Raw genomic sequence first — 22,528 nt, forward strand, 5'->3', positions numbered from 1 at the left:
AAGGCTATTAGCCAGGGGATAAAATGGTGTCCTTGGCCTCTGTCTGTCAGAGGCTGGAGAGAGATGGCAGGAGACAAATCGCTTGATCACTGTCTTCGGTCCACCCTCTCTGGGGCACCTGGTGCTGGCCACTGTCGGCAGACAGGATACTGGGCTAGATGGACCTTTGGTCTGACCCAGTACGGCTGTTCTTATGTAGCAGTACTTCGCTGGCAATGGGCCTTGGCTGGTGCTGATCCACAGCTGAGGAGCTTCCCTGTGACGGTTCAGACCAGCCCGTGAGCGATGGCTGCTCAGGCCTGAGTCAGGCATGAACAGTGACTGGTCACGTGACAAACTCCATTGCGGGAGGCTCTTTCACAGCAGGAGAGCAGTGGGATTCCCTCCACGTGGGCAAGGGTAGAACGAGGGCCCTGGGGGCTCTTCCAGCTTTGTTTTCACCCCAGCTCATCCCCTCTGAAGGGCTCTGCTGTGAGCTGCAGCCTGAAAGGGCCGATGACCCTGTCATGATTATGAGGGTTAGCCAGCAGCCTGGGGATTAAGGGGTTAACTACAGCTAGCCAGGTGGAGTGACCAATAGGAATGTAGGTGGGACTTTTCAAACTGGGACAAAGGAATTTGGGTTTTTTTCCTTTCTCCTTTTGTCTCTCTGGGAGAGTTCTCTGCAGCTACAGAGAGGGACAAGCATGTCTCTCTCTCTCTACAAGACACCATTCTTCAATTTCTGTAAGTAGGGTAAAGTTTAGGCAGTTTCGTTAGGTTTTATTGTTTTAAGGATTGGGTATGGGATCTGAGATCTGGCACTGCTTAAAAGATGTTTTGGCTTTTCTTTGTAACTAAGATCTAGGCCCAAGGAGTTTCTCCATGAGTATATTTTATTACCTCCCTATCTAGTCATTATGTTTGCAACAGGAATATTGTTGTAATAATAAAAGTTCTTTCTTTTCTTTTTATTAACCTGGCAGTGGTTAATTGTGTGCCTTGATTTTTATTTTAGGGGTAAGATTTCCCAAATGATCTTTCCCCTGGTTTCTTTATCAACATTTGGGTGGTGGCAGCGGAAGTTTTATTCCCAAGATCTAGGTTTTTAAGATTTTGGGGGGAGCTTGATACCAAAGCCTGGTAGATAAGGCTTTGGGGTACACCTGCTGGCCCCCACTTCTGCATTTATCATGCCAGAGTGGGGAAGGAGCCATGACAGACCCATCCCAACGTACTCCAGAGACTTGCTGTAAGACAGCAGTTTATCCCATCTCTGCTACAAGCAGGAACTGTGCAATCAGTGGGCTCCCATTCGTTCCTCCTCTCCTCTTCTGAATAACCCTCCAGTGGTTAGACTCTAAAGGAGCGGCACAGCCTGCTTGTTGGGTAAGGTCTGACGTATCAACTAGTATGGGACTGCGGCTGGCCCCTTGGGACCGGGAGAACCTGTTTGGATTTGGCAAGATGGGTTTTGCAGCCTCTCTCCTGGGTGGTGGCTCAGAGGCTGGGTGTCTAAGGGCGCTGCTTGTGTGACTTCTTGCTGGCCAGTGTGGTGAACAGAAATGCCCTTTGTGACTGGTTTGGCGCCGTATGGGGGGAAACCCCAGTCCTGGGCTGTAAGTAGCCCTGTCTCTAAGCAATTCACCCTAATCTGATCCTCTCAGCAATGTCCCCCCTTTGTTACACTGACCTCACCCTCCCGCCCCATTCCCAGCCTGCTCCAATGCCATACCTGGTCCCGGCAGATTCCCCCCGCCCATCCTGGGGCTCGCCTTCTGGCTCTTCGTCCTCTTCCTCACTGCTGTCCAGCTCCTCACTGGACGAGGAGTAGTCCATGGCCTTCTTGGGAGGTTTGGGGGGCTCCTCAGGCCTCTCCTTCAGCAGCACGAAGTTCTGGGGGGGTGAGCAGGTGAGTACTGTGGCTCCCCATGCCCAGCCATACGCACACACAGCCAGCTGGGTGGGCTCCTGGACTGGGGCCCGGCCCCCAAACTCAAGGCTGAGGGAGGTTCTACACCTAGGTCTCAGTGCTGGGGGGAGGGGAGGAATGGGGGATGAGGACTAGAGCGAGGGGTGGGAGGAGCCAGGACTCCTGGGTTCTCTCCCCAGCTCTGGGAGGGGAGTGGGGGCTGGTGGGTCACAACAGGGGGGCTGGGAGCCCAGACTCCTGGGTTTTCTCCACAGCTTGGGGAGGGGAGTGGGTGCTAGTGAGTCAGAGCAGGGGGGTTGGGAGCCAGGACTCCTGGTTTCTCTCCCCGGCTCTAAAAGGGGAGTAGGGACTGGCGGGTTGGAGTGTAGAGGCTGGGAGCCAGGACTCCTGGGTTCTCTCTCCATCTCCTGCTGGGTCTAACACCCCCCCCCCCCCCGGCTCAATCTCCTGGGTTCAGCAGCCCCTGCCCTCTGGGACGGGGGTAGCACAGAGCAACAGACAGGACAGGGTGTGGCAGTGGTGGCTGGCACAGACACACGGACACACTAACCTCGCCGATGGCGCGTTTATAGCTCTGTGGTGGGGCGCGAGGAGCAGAGAGAAGGAAGGGCGCAGAGGTTAACGCGGTTACAACAAGACCCCGAGTGCCCCCGAGCCCGGCCTCAACTGGAATGTGATGCCAGGGGGGCTTGGCACTGCCACCCCGACACCCCCCAGGTCAGACACACACCAATCAGAAGAGGGCTGGGAGCCAGGACTCCTGGGTTCTCTCCTCGACTCTGGGAGGGGAGTGGCTGGTGGGTTAGAGCAGGAGGCAGGGGGAAAGTGAGTCAGCACTCCTGGGTTCTCTCCCCACGTCACAGGATTGAAAGCCTCCTCCCAGATGGCCTGGCCCTGCAGTCTACTCGAGGGAGGGGGACGCGCCCCGGCACAGCCTGCTCCTCCTGGCCCCGGGACACTGTGGGAGCACGGAGCTATCCATGCTGCTTGCTCTGGGTGTCTGCGTAGCCAGAGATGCTCTCTCGCAGGGTGCCCCAACCCCATCCCTAGTGCACGGCCTCAGGCGCACTCCGACACTCACCGCAGGCCGGCCGGGGCGTGAACGGTGATCCTCCACCTTGGGCTTGCTCACAGGGGGTAGGATGGGGGAGCTCTCCCTCTTGGACGCAGCTGGGGGGAGATCAGGTCAGTGCTGAGGGGGCGGGGGAGGGAGTAAAAGGGGACCCTTGGCCTTTCTCCTTCCCCTCCTCATATCCACATCTTTTCCAGGGAGCTGCCTCCATGCCCAGTCCTGCCCTCTGGTTCCCCCTTGCCCTGTCCCACATCCCCCGGTGCTCCCATTCCCTGCCAACGCCCCCTTGCCCTGTCCTGCCCTACATCCCCCGGTGCCCCCATTCCCTGCCAACGCCCCATGCCCTGTCCTGCCCTACATCCCCCGGTGCCCCCATTCCCTGCCAACGCCCCCTTGCCCTGTCCTACATCCCCCGGTGCCCCCATTCCCTGCCAACGCCCCCCTGCCCTGCCCTACATCCCCCGGTGCCCCCATTCCCTGCCAACACCCCCTTGCCCTGTCCTGCCCTACATACCCCGGTGCCCCCATTCCCTGCCAACACCCCCTTGCCCTGCCCTACATCCCCCGGTGCCCCCATTCCCTGCCAACACCCCCATGCCCTGTCCTGCCCTACATCCCCCGGTGCCCCCATTCCCTGCCAACGCCCCCATGCCCTGTCCTACATCCCCCGGTGCTCCCATTCCCTGCCAACGCCCCCCTGCCCTGCCCTACATCCCCCGGTGCTCCCATTCCCTGCCAACGCCCCCTTGCCCTGTCCTGCCCTACATCCCCCGGTGCCCCCATTCCCTGCCAACGCCCCCTTGCCCTGTCCTGCCCTACATCCCCCGGTGCCCCCATTCCCTGCCAACGCCCCCCTGCCCTGCCCTACATCCCCCAGTGCACCCATTCCCTGCCAACGCCCCCCTGCCCTGCCCTACATCCCCCAGTGCACCCATTCCCTGCCAACACCCCCATGCCCTGTCCTGCCCTACATCCCCCGGTGCCCCCATTCCCTGCCAACGCCCCCCTGCCCTGCCCTACATCCCCCGGTGCTCCCATTCCCTGCCAACGCCCCCCTGCCCTGCCCTACATCCCCCGGTGCCCCCATTCCCTGCCAACGCCCCCCTGCCCTGCCCTACATCCCCCGGTGTCCCCATTCCCTGCCAACGCCCCCTTGCCCTGCCCTACATCCCCCAGTGCACCCATTCCCTGCCAATGCCCCCATGCTCTGCCCTGCCCCTCAGTGCCCCATAACCTGTACCACACTCCCCAGTACCCTCTGCCCCCAATCTGTGCCTACCCCCGATGCGGTTGCGCTCCAAGGAGCCAGCTTGGGGCAGGTTGGTGCTGCTCGCCTGCAGCAGGCTGTCGGCCCTCTCCCACCCAGGGTCGCTGCGCCGCAGGTCCGGGTTGCTGCGTGGCATGATGGGAAAGCAAAGCAGAAAGCATGAGGTAGTGCCTGCATCCCCCCACCCTTGCACCCCAGCCACAGCAGCCCATCACCAGCGCAGCTGCACCTTGTCCCAAGCAGAGTCACCGCCACTGGCCACACTGCATTACCTACTGGTGCTTGGCATGGGGGCTGGGGCACAGCGCTGCCCCCGCCTGGGTGGCTGGGGAGGAGGCGCCGGTGCCGGGGGGTCCGCTGGCAGCACCCTCTCCAGCCGGCTGTGCATGTGGATGTGCCAGGCAGACTTGCTACGGGGTCTGTGGAGGGGAGATGAGGGTCAATGGTGTCTGCAGGGCAGTGTGAGGTAAGGGATCCTGTATAATCAACTGTCCCACCCCAGAGGTGGCTGCATCTCAATGCCAGGCAAGGGGACCCTGTCTAACCAGCCGCTCCGCCCCAGAGGTGGGCAATTCTTGCCATTGGGTGAAGGGTCTCCGTGTAACCAGCGAGCTCATCCCAAAGGTGGCCACATCTCAGTGCTGGGCAAGGGGTCCCTTTGTAACCAGATGATCCGCCCCAGAGGTGGCAGCATTTTGGTTCCAGCTGGTAAGAACAGCCAGAGTAGGAGCTGCATTGGGAGGGGAGGCAGGGTGCTGCTGGAATGGACAGCCAGGAATAGTGCCAACAGCTTGCAGACTGAACAGACAAGGGGTGGATAGGGAAACTAAGGCAGAGCAGCAGCAGCTTAGATGTCTATACACTAATGCAGGAAGCACTTGCAATACTAGTCAAACACAGCTATGACAGAGTTGGCATCACGGAAACTTGGTGGGATAATATGCATGACTGAAATATTAGTAGAGAAGGGCACTGCTCACTCAGGAAGGACAGGCAGGCAGACAGGGGAGGTGTAGTATATTAAAAATGTAAACACATAGCCAGAGGTTGAGAGGGACGTAGGAGACGGACTTGTTGAGATTCTCTTGGTAGGATAAGAGGGGTAAAAATACAAGGCTGATGTTGTGGTAGGGGTCTGCTACTAACCACTTAACCAGGAAGAGGAGGTGGATAAGGCTTCTTTTAAGCAACTAATAAAATCATGGAAAGCACAGGACTTGGTGGTGATGGGGGGAGAGGGGAAGGCTTCAACTACCCAAAAAACAGCTAGGAAAATAACAAAGCAAGCCAACACCTTGTTGGAATGTATTGGAGACCCCTTTTAATTCAGAAGGTGGAGAAAGATACTGGGGGGAGGCTATTCTAGATTTGATTTTAAGAAATAGGGAAGAACTAGTTGAGAATCTGAAAGTGGAAGTGATCACAAAAAAGACAGTTACACCTGTTTTCCTAACAGCTGTTCTTCGAGACATGTGTTGGGCATGTCCATTCAATGTAGTGTGTGTGCTTGCCACATGCACCAGTGCCGGAAGATTTTCCCTCAACAGTATCCGTCCGGGACAGGATCCAGCACCCCCTGAAAAGGTGCACACATGCTTTGTTATATAGGGCACCCCGGGCCCTTCCCTCTTCAGTTCCTTCTTGCCGGAAACTCCGACAGAGGGGAAGGAGGGTGGGAGGTTGTGTTGCTCATGTCCATTCATCTCGAAGAACACCAGTTACAGAAACATGTAACTGTCTTTTCTTTTTGGAGTAATTGCTCATGTCCAATCAACACAGGAAACTGCAAGCAGTGCCTGCAGAGGTGGGTAAGAGTTTACTTTTTTTTTTTTTAAAACCTTTAATTTTTTTTTTTAAAGGACGTGAAGAAGTCAGTATGGCCCTGCTGAATCCCGCGTCTCCTGTGGCCTGCTGCATAATCAAAGAATACTAGGACTGGAAGGGTCCTTGAGAGGTCACCAAGTCCAGTCCCCTGCCCTCATGGCAGGACCCAGTACTGTAGACCATCCGTGACACACATTTATCTAACCTACTCTTAAATATCTCCAGAGATGGGGATTCCACAACCTCCCTGGGCAATTTATTCCAGTGTTTAACCACCCTAACAGTTAAGAACTTTTTCCTAATGTCCAACCTAAACCTCCCTTGCTGCAGTTTAAGCCCATTGCTTCTTGTCCTAGAGGCTTGGAAGAACAATTTTTCTCCCTCTTCCTTGTGACACCCTTTTAGATACCTGAAAACCTTTATCATGTCCCCTCTCAATCTTCTCTTTTCCAAATTAAACAAGCCCAATTCTTTCAGTCTTCCTTCATAGGTTATGTTCTCTTAACCTTTAATCATTCTTGTTGCTCATCTCTGGACCTTGTCCAATTTCTCCACATCTTTCGTGAAATGCGGTGCCCAGAACTGGACACAGTACTCCAACTGAGGCCTAATCAGCGCAGAGTAGAGCGGAAGAATGACTTCTTGTGTCTTGCTCACAACACACCTGTTAATGCATCCTAGAATCATGTTTACTTTTTTTGCAACAGCATCACACTGTTGACTCATATTTAGCTTGTGGTCCACTATAACCCCTAGATCTCTTTCTGCCGTACTCCTTCCTAGCCAGTCGCTTCCCATTCTTTATGTGTGAAACTGATTGTTCCTTCCTAAGTGGAGCACTTTGCATTTGTCCTTATTAAACTTCATCCTATTTACCTCAGACCATTTTTCCAATTTGTACAGATCATTTTGAATTATGACCCTATCCTCCAAAGCAGTTGAAACCCTTCCCAGCTTGGTGGTATCTGCAAACTTAATAAGTGTACTCTCTATGCCGATATCTAAATCACTGATGAAGATACTGAATGGAACTGGTCCCAAAACAGACCCTTGTGGAACCCCACTTGTTATACCTTTCCAGCAGGATTGTGAACCATTAATAACTACTCTCTGGGAACGGTTATCCAGCCAGTTAATGAACCCACCCCCATCTAAGTTGTATTTGCCTACTTTATTGATAAGAGTATCATGCGAGACTGTACCAAATGTCTTACTAAAGTCTAGGTATACCACATCCACCGCTTCTCCCTTATCCACAAGACTCGTTATCCTATCAAAGAAAGCTATCAGATTAGTTTGACATGATTTGTTCTTTACAAATCCATGCTGGCTGTTACCTGTCACCTTATTATCTTCCAAGTGTTTGCAGATGATTTCTTTAATTACTTGCTCCATTATCTTTTCTGGCACAGACGTTAAACTGACTGGCCTGTAGTTTCCTGGGTTGTTTTTATTTCCCTTTTTATAGATGGGCACTAGATTTGCCCTTTTCCAATCTTCTGGAATCTCTCCTGTCTTCCAAGATTTTCCAAAGATGATAGCTAAAGGCTCAGATACTTCCTCTATCAGCTCCTTGAGTATTCTAGAATGCATTTCATCAGGTCCTGGTGACTTGCAGACATCTAACTTTTCTAAGTGATTTTTAACTTGTTCTTTTTTTATTTTATCTTCTAAAACTACCCCCTTCCCACTAGCATTCACTACGTTAGGCATTCCTTCATCAGACTTCTCGGTGAAGACCGAAACAAAGAAGTCATTAAGCATCTCTGCCATTTCCAAGTTTCCTGTTACTGTTTCTCCCTTCTCACTGAGCAATGGGCCTACTCTGTCCTTGGTCTTCCTCTTGCTTCTAATATATTTATAGAATGTCTTCTTGTTTCCCTTTATACCTGTAGCTAAACTGAGCCTTTTTGTGCCTTTGCCTTCTTAATCTTGCCCCTGCATTGCTGTATTGTTTGCCTATATTCATCCTTCGTAATTTGTCCTAGTTTCCATTTTTTATAAGACTCCTTTTTTATTTTTAGATCATGCAAGATCTCCGGTTGATCCAAGGAGGTCTTCTGTCATATTTTCTATCTTTCCTACAAGGCAGAATAGCTTGCTTTTGGGCCCTTAATAATGTCCCCTTGAAAAACTGCCAACTCTCTTCAGCTGTTTTTCCCCTCAGTCTTGCTTCCCATGGGACCTTACCTACCAGCTCTCTGAGCTTACCAAAATCTGCCCTCCTGAAATCCATTTTCTCTAATTTGCCGTTCTCCCTTCTACCATACCTTAAAATCATGAACTCTATGATTTCATGATCACTTTCACCCAAGCTGCCTTCCACTTTCAAATTCTCAACCAGTTCCTCCCTATTTGTTAAAATCAAATCTAGAACAGTTTCTCCCCAGTAGCTTTTTCAACCTTCTGAAATAAAAAGTGGTCTTCAATGCAGTCCAAGAACTTATTGGATAGTCTGTGACCCGCTGTGTTATTTTCCCAACATATATCTGGATAGTTGAAGTCCCCCATCACCACCAAATCCTGCGCTTTGGATGATTTTGTTAGTTGTTTAAAAAAAGCCTCGTCGGCCTCTTCTGCCTGGGTAGGTGGCCTGTAGTAGACCCCTAGCATGAATCACCCTTGTTTTTTACCCCTTTTAGCCTAACCCAGAGACTCTCAACATGGCCATCTCCACCTCAGTTCAAGTGTGTACATTTTTAATATATAAGGCAACACCTCCTCCCTCTTTTCCCCAGCTTGTCCTTCCTAAGCTGTACCCTTCTATACCAATATTCGAATCGTGTATATTATCCCACCAAGTCTCTGTGATGCCAACGATGTCATAGTTGTATTTATTTATTAGCACGTCCAGTTCTTCCTGCTTATTACCCATATTTCTTGCATTTGTATATAGGCATCTAAGAAACTGATTTGATCTTGGTGTAGTGGGATGTAAACATATGGACAGAAGACCTCGTTGCAGCCTTACAGATGCCCATGACTGGGACACTGGCCAGGAAAGAGGTTGAAGGGGCTTGTGCCCAGTGGAGGGCACCCTCACCAGCCAGTTCATAGCATGTTCTGATGCAGAGAGTGATCCACCTGGAAATTCGTTGTGAAGAAACCGGAAGAGCTTTCATTCGTTTGGTGAATGCCTTGAAAGCTGCAAGGATTTACAGAAGGGTCTCATATGATCCAGACAGAAGGTGAATGCCCTCCTGATTTCCAAGGCATGGAGATACCTCTCCTCACTGGTCTCATGCGGTTTTGGATAGGGAGAAAGATAATGTGGCCCAAGGTAGAAGGTGGAAACCACCTTGGGGAGAAAGGTTGGATGAGGTCTAAGTTGCACCTTCTCCTTGAAGAAGGCTGTAATAGAAGAACTAGAGGACACCAAATGAAATTAGTGGATAGCAGGTTTAAAACTAACAACAAAGTTCTTCACACAGTGTGTAGTCAACCTGTGGAACTCCTTGCCAGAGGAGGCTGTGAAGGCTAGGACTATAATAGAGTTTAAAGAGAAGCTAGATAATTTCATGGAGGTTAGGTCCATAAAAGGCTATTAGCCAGGGGATAGAAATTGTGTCCCTGGCCTCTGTTTGTCAGAGGCTAGAGAAGGATGGCAGGAGACAAATCACTGATCATTGTTTTTGATCCACCCCTTCTGGGGCACCTGGTACTGGCCACTGTCAGCAGACAGGCTACTGGGCTAGATGGACCTTTGGTCTGACCCAGTACGGCCGTTCTTATGTTCTTATGCTGTGTAAGGTGGTTCCAAAGTGAGAGCATGAAGCTCAGATACCCTCCTGCCCAACGATAATTGCTACCAAGGAGGCCACCTTCGCTGACAGAAGAGACAGGGAACAGGAGACCAGTAGTTTAAAAGGGGGTCCTATCAGATGAGATAGGAGCAGATTAAGGTCTCACTGTTCAAGAGGAGCAGAAGTCTGCAGGAAAAGCCTCTGAAGTCCCTTTAAGAACCTGGCTGTTAAATCATGGAAGAATACAAACCAGCCCTGAAAGGGAGGATGAACAGCTGAGATCACAGCTAGGTGGACCTTGACTCTTGACCAAAGCCAGAGCCAAACCTGAGACTTTCAGGTGCAGGAGGTAAACTCATATCATCTGCAGAGGGGCCTTAATGGGGTTAACTCCCCTTTGAGCCTCACAGACTGAGAATTGGGTTCATTTTGAGGAGAACTTCCTGCTTTCCAAGAGGACTCGCCTCATCTCTGATGAACATGTCTGCTTCTGTGGGTTTTACTACAGAGCATCCATACTGTGAGGTGGAGAGGCCATGGCCCTGCCCCTATGAGAGAAGATCTGCACGAGCCCAAAGAGGCTACGGTTGTTGTACCAGGTCATCAGTGTGCCAAACCTGTGCTGATGTGGCCAGGCTAATGTGAAAAGAATCACCAGAGCTGAATCTGGCTTCAACTCCCTTAAGACCTTGCCGATAGGGGCAAGGGTGGGACAGCATACATGAGGACTCCTGACCAAGGGAGAAGGAAGGTGTCTGCAAGCGAACCCTCCTCCAGGCCCTGTCTGGAGCAGAATTTTGGGCACTTCACATTCTGCTTGGTTGCAATAAGATCCACTTGGGGAGATCCCCACTCTCAGAAGAGCCTGAAGCCACCTCCAGGGTCTTGTGACATAGGTCCCTGAAGAGGGAGGGGGAAGGTGGGTAGGAAGAGGGTAGAGGAGAGCTGGAGGGTATAGCCATGTTCTAGCGTGGCCAGGACCCACGGGTCCGACATGATGACCCTCTGGCCAAGAGGAAGGGGCAGAGGTAGGATGAAAACAAAAGGAGAGGATCTGGCAGTCCTGAGCATACCTGCCAAAGGGGCGCTTACTGGGGGCCTTGGGGCAACTAGAGGAAGGCTGGTAGGCCAAATGCATTTGCCTGCTCTGCTTCCTTCTGTGTGGGTTAGACCTCCCTAGGGCTGGGTCTTGCCTCAAAAAGTGCTTGAACTTCTTCCTCTCCATTCCTGGAATATATGATCCCAGGTCTTTAATGTGGTCCTAGAACCTTTAAGCTGGGCAGCTGTGTATCTGTTTTCTCTGCAAACAGGACCTCCATCAAACGGAAGGTCCCGGACAGAGTTCTGGGTCTCTCAGGAGAGACCCGGAAGCAGGAGCCACGTCGACCTGTGCATCGGCACTGTTCACACTATGGACCAAGCCACTGAGTCAGCGGTGCCTGGATCTGCTTGTGGCGCTGTCCTGGCCACTGCTGCCCACTCGTCCACCAGTGCTCAGAACTCTTTTCTGGGGTTCACCAGCAGAGAGTTCAAATTTGGTCCTTAGTTGGGACAAAGTATTTATTTTCCACCCTTTTTGAAATTGATGGGATTGGGGAAGGTGTCTGCTACAACGCCTTTGTTATCTTGGCGACCTCCTTTCCTGGCCCAAAGAGGATGTCCGCGGACTCCACCACCTCCTTTGCTGTAGATCCAGGTTGGCGCCAACCCACTTCCAAAAGTCCTGATGGGTCTTCTAGTCATCCTGCAGGATCACCAGAGGGGACCCCACTATGGCCTCACCTAGTGAGGAAGAGGAAGAGGCCTGGGCTGACTGTTCCTCCCCTTGTGAGGGCTGATCCTCTGCCTCCTCCTGGAACATGGAGATGCCCAGCTTAGCCACCTCCAAGGGTGCTGGGAGGAGGCCCCATCTGCACCGAGGCTGTGGCCACCGACTGTGCCATCTGTGGTTGCACGAGAAAACCCCATGGAGTCCAAGGGCACCATTGTGAGGGCCAATGTGATGAGGTGGGCGGCCCAGAACATGGCCCTGACGACTGTGCCAGTGTGGGGAGGGAGCCTTCCAATGGGGCACTGGCCGAAGCCCAAGATGGAGACTGGGTGTTAACAAGGTGTGGGGGAGTCATCAGGCCCTGCACCCCAATCCGCAGCCAGACCGGACTCTTAGCCGGCAGGTAGAAGAGAAGGTTTATCAGGTGACAGGGACACAGTGTGGAGCAGCCTTGTCAGCACAGGAACCAGAAGGAGCCAGCACCATCCATCTGGGGGAGGGGCCTCAGCCATGGGCCCCAACCCTCCTCCTAGCACCCCAAGCCTGTGAGACTCACTCACACACCCCTGGCAGCCTGTCTACCCTCCAGCCAGCCCTGCCTCTGGCCTTTGTCCGGCTTCCTGAACAAAAGGTGTCACCTGCTCACACCCCCTCACAGGCTCAGGCTACAGAAAGCATCAGCCATCGTGTGCCTGAGGGAGACACTCACACCCAAATTCCCATCCCCATCTCACTATTGGTGCAGTGCCCAGGGAAACTGAGGCACACACAAAGGGTTACTACAGGACAGCAGAAATCACACACAAGATAGTGAACCGAATGAATACAACCCCCACTTTGCCACACCGAGTACCATGGCCCCTCTGGTGCCAGGAACTGCCGGAGTAGGGCAACCTCGGAGACTGCAGAGTTTGTCCATGGTGGCAGATTGGAGACCGGTGGTGGTCTATAGACCTACACTGTCTCGGCGAAGACTGGCGATGAGGAGGTGACTTCTTGTGCTGGGAGGAAGAGCTGGACCTAAAGCTCCGTGTCTCACATCCCGAGTACCTAGGTGCCGGCTGGTAGCTCCGGAGCGTGGAATGGCACTGTCCTCGTGGGGGGTCTGTCCTGAGAGTGGCTCTTTGAGCATAGTGAGTGCCTAGCTCCAACATGCCTTGCTTGCTGGGTGGCGTGTGCCTCCGTCAATGCCCTGGCTCCCATGGCCGACCCGTCTCTCCCTCACCAAACGAGCAGGGCTGTAGAGCGCTGTGCTGAGCAATCTTACAGGAGTGGCCATGTCACATGCCCGGGTAGCGAGGCACCAGAGAGGGCTTCTCCCTCTCCCAGGCTGTGGTGCTGACAGTGCCGGTGAGACTGGTAAGGAGATAATGTCCTGCACTACCTGAAACACCTCTGGGGTGGAGGGATCCTGGTATGCCTAGAGACCATGGCAGGTAGCCAGGAGGGTCATCCTGCTTCGGCTGTGTGGCCTCATCCGAGGCCTTCTCCTTCTCCTATAGCAGCTTGGACTTCCTTTTACATGGGCTGGGGGACTTGTCCTTGCCCGACTTCTGGGACTACCAATGACCCCTGGTGCCAAGATGTTGATGGCACCGGGGGCACCTGTACTTGGTATGGGTCCAAGCCTTGGTCTGATGGAGCCAAAGGTGACTCCATCAGCAGAGCCTTATGTCTCTCTGTTAAGGTCCTGGGATGGAAGGACCTACAGCTATGGCATTTTTTGCCGATATGGCCCTCATCCAGGCAGCAAAGGAAGTTGTCGTGAGGGTCACTAACTGGCACAGGCATGCGACAGATAGCTAACTGGGCAGACCCCATCTCTGGGCAGAATCCCAGCAGGGGACATCTACAAACTAACCACAGATAACGCTTACAGATATTTACACTGGAATAGGGAATACACAAGGAACGCTGCAGCTATGGGTGGAGCACAGTTCCAAGCACCAAGAAGGAACAGGACAGGGAGGGGCCCACTGGTGCACTATATAGTGCAGCATGTGCGCACCACTCCAGGGGGCGCTGGGACCTGGTCCTCTGTGGATACAGAGGGAAAAACTTTCAGCACCAGTGCATGTGGTGAGCACACACAGCTACGCTGGATGGACATACGCAAGCACTGGAAGAAGAATGACAACGTTCCTGATTCTAAGGAACAGTAAGAGGGAGAACAGCAGAGTAAAGACAATGGATTTCAAGGCAGACTTTAGAGCAAACCTAGGGAGCTGATAGGAGAGGCCCCATGGGAAGCAAGTCTAAGGCGGAAAACAATTGAAGACAGTTGGCAGTTTTTCAAAGAGACATTATTATAGGCACAAGAGCAAACCATCCCTCTATGTAGGAAAGACAGGCAGCATGGCAAGAGACCACCCTGGCTTAACCAAGAGATCTTCAATGGTCTAAAAATCAAAAAGGAGTCCTATCAAATGTGAAAACTAGGTCAAGTTACAAAGGATGTATATAAACTAACACAAGTATGTCGGGGAAAATTTGAAAGGCCAAGACTTACAACAAGCTCAAACTAGCTAGAGACATAAAAGGTAACAAGAAAACATTCTAAAAATACATTAGAAGCAAGTAGAAAACAAAGGACAAGGTAGAACTGTTACTCAATGTAGAGGGGGGGAAAAAAAACCCCGAAAATGTGGAAATGGCAGAGGTGCTAAATGACTTCTTTGTTTTGGTTTTCACCAAAAAGATTGGTGGTGATTGGATGTCTACGATAGTGAGTGCCACGGTAAATGGGATAGGTTCAGAAGCTAAAATGGGGAAAGGACAAATTAAAAATTACTTAAAAGGAAAATAAGGACATCCCAGAAAATTAGACCAGTCAGTTTAACTTCTATGCCAGGAAAGATAAAGGGGCAAATAATTAAGGAATTCATATACAAACATCTGGAAGATAATAAGGTGGTAAGTAACAGCATGGATCTGTCAAGAGCAAATCACATCAAACCAACTTGATAGCTTTCTTTGACATGGTAACGAGCCTTGTGGATGGGAGGGGGAAGGAGTAGATGTAGTAAAGCTAGATGTTAGTCAGGGATTTGATACTGTCTTGCATGACCTTCTCATTAACAAACTAGGAAAATACAACCTTGCTGGAGCATAGGTGTCTGCATAACTAGATAACTGTTCCCACAAAGTGTTATCAATGGTTCACAGTCATGCTGGAAGGGCTTAACAAGTGGAGTTCCGCAAGGGTCAGTTTTAGGACCAGTTCTGTTGGTTTAGATAATGGTATAGAGAGTGCCCTTTTAAAGTTTGTGGGTGATACTAACCTGGGAGGGATTTCAAGTGCTTTGGAGGATAGCATTGTAATTCAAAAGAAATGGACAAACTGGAGAAAGGGTCTGAGGTAAATAGGATGAAATTAAATCAGGACAAAAGCAAAGTACTCTGATGAGGAAGGAACAATCAGTTGCACAAATACAAAATGGGACGTGACTGTTTAGTAAGGAGTACTGCAGAAAGGGATCTAGGCGTCAGTGGATCACAAGCTAAATATGGGTGAACTGTTAAAAAGAAGTAAATATGATTCTGGAATGTATTAAGAAGCACACTGTAAGCAAGACATGAGAAGTAATTCTCCCACTCAACTCTGTGCTGATTAGGCCTCAGTTGAATAACTGTGTCCAGTTCTGGGCACTGCATTTCAGGAAAGATGTGAATTGGAGCAGGTCCAGAGAAGAGCATGAAAAATGATTCAAGGTCTAGAAAACTTGACCTTGGTGGAAGACTGAAAGAATTGGGTTTGTTTCGTTTAGAAAAGAGAAGACTAAGACGGAACATGATAGCAGCTTTCAAGTACCTAAAAGGGTGTTAGAAGGAAGAGGGAGAAAAATTATCCTCCTGAACCTCTGATGATAGAACAAGAAGCAATGGGCTTAAATTGGAGCAGGGGAGGTTTAGGTTGGACATTAGGAAAACCTGGAATAAATTGTCTAGGGAAGCTGTGGAATCTCCATCACTGAAGATGTTTAAGACCAGGTTAGACACATTCCTGTCAGAGATGGGCTAGATGGTGCTTGGCCCTGCCAGGCATGCAGGAGACAGGACTCGGTGCCTTCTTAGGGCCCCTTCCCATTCTACAGCTCTCTGACCTGCTGAAGGTGACCAGACAGTCAGTGGCAGAATCAGGAAGAGAACGCAGGTGTCCTGCCCACTAGAGTCTGTTGCTTAGAAGCCTGAGGGAAGAGGGGACACATCAAGAGAGGGGCCTGGGTACTTGAGCATGCTGGGCATGGGGTCCCAAAGGACAAGGGAGGTTGGGCTCCTGTGGGGGCTGAAGATAGGGCCCAAGGGATAGGTGGGCAGGATAACTGGAGGGGGGGGGGAGGGGAGCTGGGCATGGGGCCTGAGAGGTCAAGGGGTCAGTGAGATTGGGGGGGCACACATGGGGCCCGAAGGCTCAGGGAAGCAGGTGACTGGGGAGCTAGTCGCAGGGTCCAAGGAATATGGGGGGGCAGGGCGTCTAGGGAACCTAGGGGTGCCAGGCACAGGGCCTGGGGAGGTGGAGGCCTTACCTGGCTCTCACAGCGTGGCCCTGCCGACTGCTGCCCCCGGCCCCACTGGTGTTGAGTGCAGTGGCGATGGATGATGTTCGCTGGGGGACCTGGCAGTGGGGGGAGCACAAAGGTGAGGGGGCTATGGCGGTATTGCACCCAGGAACCCTTTCCACCTCCCCTGGAATCCAGGTCTGCTTCTCACCCCGGCCTCTGGGCAGGGAGGGAAAAGCAGCAGTGGGAGTGGCTATGCCCAGGCCAGTACTCCTTTGTGCTCCCCCCACCCTGGCAGCATGGCACAGTGCCTGTTACCTTGGGCGGGGCCTCAGGCTCCGTGCGGACCCATGGCCCCCGCGGGTCAGCGGCGTTGGTTCGTGTGGGTGGTGCAGGTGTCTCCGAGGTGGGGTCTGAGTTCTGGCGGATCATGGCGTTACGGGGTGGGGTGGGAGCAGCCGGGTCCTGCACAGGGAAGGCTGCCACGTTCTTGGTGGGTTGGTCTTGCAGGGACTGGGAGCGTGGTACTGGCGCAGCGTAGGGCTTCAGCGGCACGCGGTGTGCCAAGTGGCTCTGCAGAGAGAGGAGAAATCAACGCCTGGTTCCCTGGGGTCTCACTGCACTGACAAGCCCTGCCAGATCCCACCCCAGTACTCCCCATAGCACCGGCATCCCTAGTGTCCCTGTCCAGCACCCCCCTCAGAAGACAGAACCCAGGAGTCCTGCCACCCAGGCCCAGGTTCGAGGGGAGAGAGGCAGCTCACATGGACAGTCCCACTTGCAGCCAGGAAGAAGCACTGCCCACCCCTCCCCCATCCCTCTGCTACCTTGTGCTGCCCCTCCTGAGGCTCAACGGGGCGCTGCATGGGCGGAGTCTGGGCTGCCGGGCCAGAGCCCAGGGACACTGACTCTGGGCGTGTTTGAAGGGCAGGGTCTGACATGGTGCCACCCAGCTTCGTCTGGGCTGCTGGCGAGCTCTGCTTATTCAGTCGTGTCCGCTCCTCCACCTGCGCGGCAGGAGAGGGAGCATGTCAGAGAACCCAGGAGTCCTGGCTCCCAGCCCCCCCACTACAACCCAGCAGCCCCCACTGCCCTCTCAGAGCCAGGCAGAGAACCCAGGTGTCCTGGCTCCCAGTGCCCCCCCCCCCCCCCCCAGCTTTCCCAGAGCTTGCCAGAGAACCCAGGTGTCCAAGTTCTCCCCCAGTACTACTGTTGGATGATGGTGGCAGGGGGCATACAGGAGCTACTGTCTTGTCCTGAGGAGAAGTCCCAAAGGTTGGGGGTCTCTAGGGATGGGCACTCCACTGGGGTGACCCTTATGGGAAGTATAGGCCCCAGGAGTGCTGGGCAGTAGTGAGGCCTCATGCCCAGTTGGGCACAGGAGTGTCCCCATCTGGGGCTGCCCTGGACCCCACACCAGGCTGAGTCTGGAGACCCCAGCTGTGGCACGGGATGGCGCAGACCTGGCTGCTTCCCCTAACCTGTGTCTGGGCTCCCCCATATGCCCAGAATATAACCCCTATCTGCCCCTGCTTGCCATGCCCACTGTGTGGCCAGACCTGTGCCCTGCTCTGTACCTCCCGGGCCCAGGTGGGCTTGTCAGCAGCATGGGCACTGCGGTTGTAGTGGTACAGAGGTTTCTTGTCACTCGCTGGCGCCCCCTGCTGCTGTTGCTGCTGTAGGGACTTCAGGTAGGCGTGTTCCTGCTGCAGCTGGCGCTGGAGCCGCTCTGACTGCCGCTGCTCCTCTAGCTGCTTCCGCTTGTACTCCTGGAGGTGGCAGGGTGGCATGCTGCTGGGGGACTGGGGCTGGCCACTGCAGGGCTGACAGGCAGGTGTGCGCTCTGGGGGATGGGTGCAAACCCAGGCATCCTGCCACATGCACAAGGGGAACCCAGGCATCCCGCCACAAGCACGCACACGATGGGTACCCCGGGGCCCCGCCACATACACGGACACTGGAGAGCTCAGGCATCCTGACATACGGGGTGCATGCGAGGAACCCAGAGGTCCTGACACACCCTGAGGGGATGCAGAGTTAGAAAGGGATAAACTCTGATACTCTGCACACGTCTGGGGTAGCCCCCACTGTTGGATGGGGGTGGTGATGATTGTTTTGTGGTCTGATGCAGCTCTGGCCCCTAAGTGCACAGGCTGTAGGGGATGGACCCTGCCCCCAATACACCCACCCTTGCTGCTTGGCAAGGTGCCACTCCGTCCCAGGCCAAACAACCCCCCTGACGGGTGTGGCCCAGCCTTGGTGGCATATTGCACTGTGGGTATTCTTCAGAGCCAAGAGCAACTTAGAGCAGCTACAAGGCAGGGTCAGTGAACCAAGGGGAAGGGCCAAGGGGCATCATCTCTGAGGGAGGCTGCAGCGAGGGACTGGCACAGCTCGGGGCACACCCCTCTTCCCACCCTGGCTGGAGAAAGGCCCTGGTTACCAGAAGCAGAGCCTGTTCTTGCAGTAGTTGCTGCTGGAGAATTTCTAGCTGTCTCTGCTCCTCCTCTAACTTGTGCCTGATATACTCCTGGAGAGGGATGGACAGAGAAAGAGAGAGAGAGACAGAGAGAGGTCACAGAGACCAGGGCCCCAGGGCCCTAGAGAGAGAGACAGATCAAGCAAAAAGGGGGGGGGGGTTGGCCAGACCCCATGCAGAGGAGCCCATCCTGGGAGACCCACAGACTTGGGCACCAGGGGAGATTTGAACCCTTGGCTGAAACGATCCGGGGCACTGACCGCTAGAGCGCGGTGGGAAGGGGCTCCAAGTTCACAAGATCAGAAGTTAGAATAGAATAGAATCCAGGAGTCCTGGCTCCCAGCCCCCCTGCTCTAACTACCAGGCCCCACTCACCTCCCAAAGCCAGGGAGAGAACCCAGGAGTCCTGGCTCCCAGCTCCCCTGCTCTAACCCACCACCTCCCACTCCTCTCCCAGAGCTGGGGAGAGAATCCAGGAGTCCTGGTGTGATGTTACTGGGATATGAGATAACATATAAATCAGTTGCAACCACTGTTATATGTTTGCACTGAATCTTGCACTAAGTGGGCAAAGTGTTTATGAAAAGCTTATGCTTTGCTGAGTCTATTTATATGCAGGAATCATAGTTGCATGTGAAGTTCTGAGTATCAGCTCTGTGCGTGTATTGCAAAGGTTTCTGCAGGGGGCTGGGCCACCCTATTGTGAGAAGACTGTTAGTCAAGTGACTAGCAGCATTTCACAGGCAATAGGCCTTGGCTGGTGCCGATCCACGGCAGATGAGCTTCCCTGTGAAGGTTCAGACCTGCCCGTGAGCGATGGCTGCTCAGGCCTGAGTCAGGCATGGACAGTGACTGGTCACGTGACAAACTCCATTTTGAGAAGTATCCGAGGGGTAGCTGTGTTAGTCTGAATCTGCAAAAGCGGCGAGGAGTCCTGTGGTACCTTATAGATTAACTGAAGTGTAGGAGCACAAGCTTTCGTGGGCAAAGACCAACATGCATCTGACGATGTGGGTCTTTGCCCACAAAAGCTTATGCTCCTACACTTCAGTTAGTCTATAAGGTGCCACAGGACTCCTCGCCGCTTTTCCATTTTGAGAGGCTCTTTCACAGGAGAGCAGTGGGATTCCCTCCATGTGGGCAAGGGTAGAATGAGGGCCCTGGGGGCACCTCCATTTTTCTCTTCACTGCGGCTAATCACCTTCGCAGGATCCCTGCTGGGAGCTGACGCAGGAAAGGACTGTTGATCCATCCTAACAGAGAATGTATCCCAGAGACTTCTTGTAAAACAGCAGATGATTCCATCTCTGCTAAAACCTGCACCAAGAACTGTGCAAGCGGCGAATGTAACTCGAGCCCTTCAACAATTCTACTCCCTTCCTCCCCCTCCTCTTCCGTCCTTTCCACCGTTAGATTCTAAAGGATTGGCATAGGCTAACATCAGAGATACATATTGATCTGGGAATGTGCCTGACCCCTTGGGATTGGAAGAACCTGTTCTGATTTGGGGAGACTGGTTTTCATAGCCTCTCTCCATTATAAGGAGTGGTACTGGTGGTATCACAGGAGGGCTGGCATATCGAAGGGGCTTGCTTGTGGGACCTCTTGCTGGCTAATGTGGCAAACAGAACTCTCTTTGTGATTGGTTGTGTGTGCCTTGTAGTGGAGGACCCCCCAGTCTTAGGCTGTAAGTAGCCCTGTCTCTAAGCAGTTCTCTCTCATTTGACCTTCTTAACGGTGCCCCAGAAACCTTTTATTGCACCTGGCTCTGAGCCTCTCCCCCTGCCCTCCCTGATCCACTTGCCCCCACTCCACTTCTGAAGAATCAGTGTCTAGCTAGAGGCCCTGCTAAGGCCCAGCCTGGCTCAGATAAAGGGATGAACGTGGCATGCCAGGCAGGTGGATTACCTGGGGTGACCATCTCCCCAGGAGGCAGCAGCAGCTGCAGGGAGTTCCCAGGACCGCAGCCACCTGGCCCCATCTCCCACAGCCTCCACCATGGGGGTAGCTGGGGCTGAGCAAGGGCAGGGTGGGTGCGGGCTGTACCTGCTCACGCTCTGCCTGCCTCCGCTCCTCCTCCCGCCGCAGCACCTGCATGTCCTCCAGCCGCCGCTGCTGCTCCTTCTCCTGCAGCTTGCGCTGCTCCCGCTCCCGACGCTGCTGCTGTGGAGGGAGGGAGCCAGCAGGACACGTGGAACCAGCCGTGTCCAGGGGGACCCAGGTGTCCTGGCTCACAGTCCCCTGCTCTACCCTCCGGCCCCCACTCCTATCCCAGAGCAGGAGGGAGAGCCCAGGAGTCTTTGTTTCAAGCCTTCCCTGCTCTGACCCTACAGCCCCACTACCCTCCCAGAGCTGGGGCAAGAACCTAAGAGTCCTGGCTTCCAGCCTTGGCCTGCGCTAACTCACTGGAGCCCCTCCCCTGCCAGGCCATGGATGTACCCAGGAGCCCCTCCCTCCCTGTGGTATGATGTACCCAGGCATCTGCCCCCCCACCCCCGCTCACCTCCTCCACGCGCCGCCGCTCCTGCTTCTGCTCCTCAATCCGGCGCTGACGCTCGTGCAGCAGGTGTTTGATGTGGGCCTCTGAGTCGCGGTGCTGGGCTGCCAGCTGCTGTTGCTGCTTGAGCGCCGCCTCCGAGTGGCTCTTGTTCTCCTGTTGCAGGCGCAGGAATTCCCGCCGCAGTGTCGACTCGCCCGGCACGTTCATGATGGAGCTGGGGCAGGTGGGGGTGTCACACCTCCACCCACAGAATCTGGCCCTGCTTACCTGGCCAGGTCCTGTCCACAAAGACCTGAATGGTCTCTGCCCCACCCTGCCCACAGAATCTGGCCCCACCCACATAGAGCTCAACAGTCCAGGCCCCACCCACAGAACCTGGCTCCACTCACACAGATCACAATGGTCCCTGCCACACCCCACCCCAAAACCTGCCCTCTGCCCACACAGACTTCAACAGAGCTGGCCCCGCCCATACAGCCGGACTCTGTCCATAGAAGCTGTCTCCACTCACACTGACTTCAATAGTCCTGTCCCTGCCCACATATATCTCGAAAGTAATGGCCCACCCACACAGCCATGCACCTTACCCACATGCTCCCTGATAGCCACACTCTTTGTTCTGCCCTGAGCTGGCCAGCACCATGCCCAGTGGCCCCAAACTGTAGTCCCTGTGGTGCTCCACAACCTCACCCACTCAGCTGCACTCCAAAACCACCTCAATTGTCCCTGCTGTCGCCAATCATTGCCCTGCCCACCTACCCCCTGCTACCAGGGCCCTGCCCACCTGGCTCCACTCTAGTGTCATGCCCTCATGCTCACAACCAATGGCAATGCAATCTCGCCCCTCGACAGCCAGTACTATGCTCGTGCTGACCCTGCTCATACGCCCCAGGCCCTTCCTGTGCCCCACAGAATCCCTGCCCCTCAACACCTACCTGGGCTCCCCTTCCTCCCCGTGGCTGTCGTCCTCCTCCTCACTGCCGCTGTACTCATACTCTGTCTCGTCTGGGGAACAAGAGAACTCTGGTTACACAGACTGGGGCTAGCACCCCTATAGGGGACAAGTCCCTGCCCCATTCCCCGTCCCTGGAGTTGGGTGGGAGCCAGTGCCCCCTATAAGGAACAGGCCTCTGTCCCACCCCACTCACCCTTCTCTCCTCTCTTCTTGCGAGAGCGGTCGATGTGGTCCTTGAGCTGGATGCGGACCTGGCGCTCAGTGGGCTGGTCACGGATGAAGGGAAATTTCAGCAGCTGCTCAGTGGGTGGGCGGTTCATGTAGGCTTTGATCAGGCAAGTGTCTATGAAGTCGATGAATTTCTTGGACCTGGGGGAAGGTGGATGAACACAGGCTGAGAACCTGGCCCAGCTGCTTAGGTCAGATGGGTCCATGACATTAGTCCACAGTGCTTCGGAGCCCAGGTAGCATCAACTCAGTCCTGGCTTGCCTGCTGGGGTGCGGGG

General features: G+C 53.9%; 1 protein-coding gene across 8 annotated transcripts in view; it reads right to left on the reverse strand.

The window, feature by feature from the left end:
- MINK1 (misshapen like kinase 1) overlaps nt 1-22,528 on the reverse strand; it is an 80,868-nt gene that overhangs the window by 8,056 nt on the left and 50,284 nt on the right. Inside the window, exons 10-23 of one of the 8 annotated variants that reach the window (XM_075908049.2) lie at nt 22,216-22,391; nt 22,003-22,072; nt 21,071-21,281; nt 20,614-20,730; nt 18,532-18,618; nt 17,666-17,857; nt 16,916-17,095; nt 16,407-16,661; nt 16,116-16,204; nt 4,524-4,670; nt 4,264-4,376; nt 2,994-3,082; nt 2,463-2,486; nt 1,715-1,875 (exon numbers count right to left, since the gene is read on the reverse strand). In XM_075908049.2, the coding sequence (XP_075764164.1) occupies nt 1,715-1,875; nt 2,463-2,486; nt 2,994-3,082; nt 4,264-4,376; nt 4,524-4,670; nt 16,116-16,204; nt 16,407-16,661; nt 16,916-17,095; nt 17,666-17,857; nt 18,532-18,618; nt 20,614-20,730; nt 21,071-21,281; nt 22,003-22,072; nt 22,216-22,391 (1,911 nt within the window). The remainder of the gene's footprint in view (nt 1-1,714; nt 1,876-2,462; nt 2,487-2,993; nt 3,083-4,263; nt 4,377-4,523; nt 4,671-16,115; nt 16,205-16,406; nt 16,662-16,915; nt 17,096-17,665; nt 17,858-18,531; nt 18,619-20,613; nt 20,731-21,070; nt 21,282-22,002; nt 22,073-22,215; nt 22,392-22,528) is intronic. The other 7 variants (XM_075908052.2, XM_075908051.2, XM_075908053.2 and 4 more) reach the window with 7 other exon arrangements.

Source organism: Pelodiscus sinensis, chromosome 22 (genome assembly GCF_052426305.1).
Source record: "Pelodiscus sinensis isolate ZL-2025 chromosome 22, ASM5242630v1, whole genome shotgun sequence".
Taxonomy (NCBI): domain Eukaryota; kingdom Metazoa; phylum Chordata; order Testudines; family Trionychidae; genus Pelodiscus; species Pelodiscus sinensis.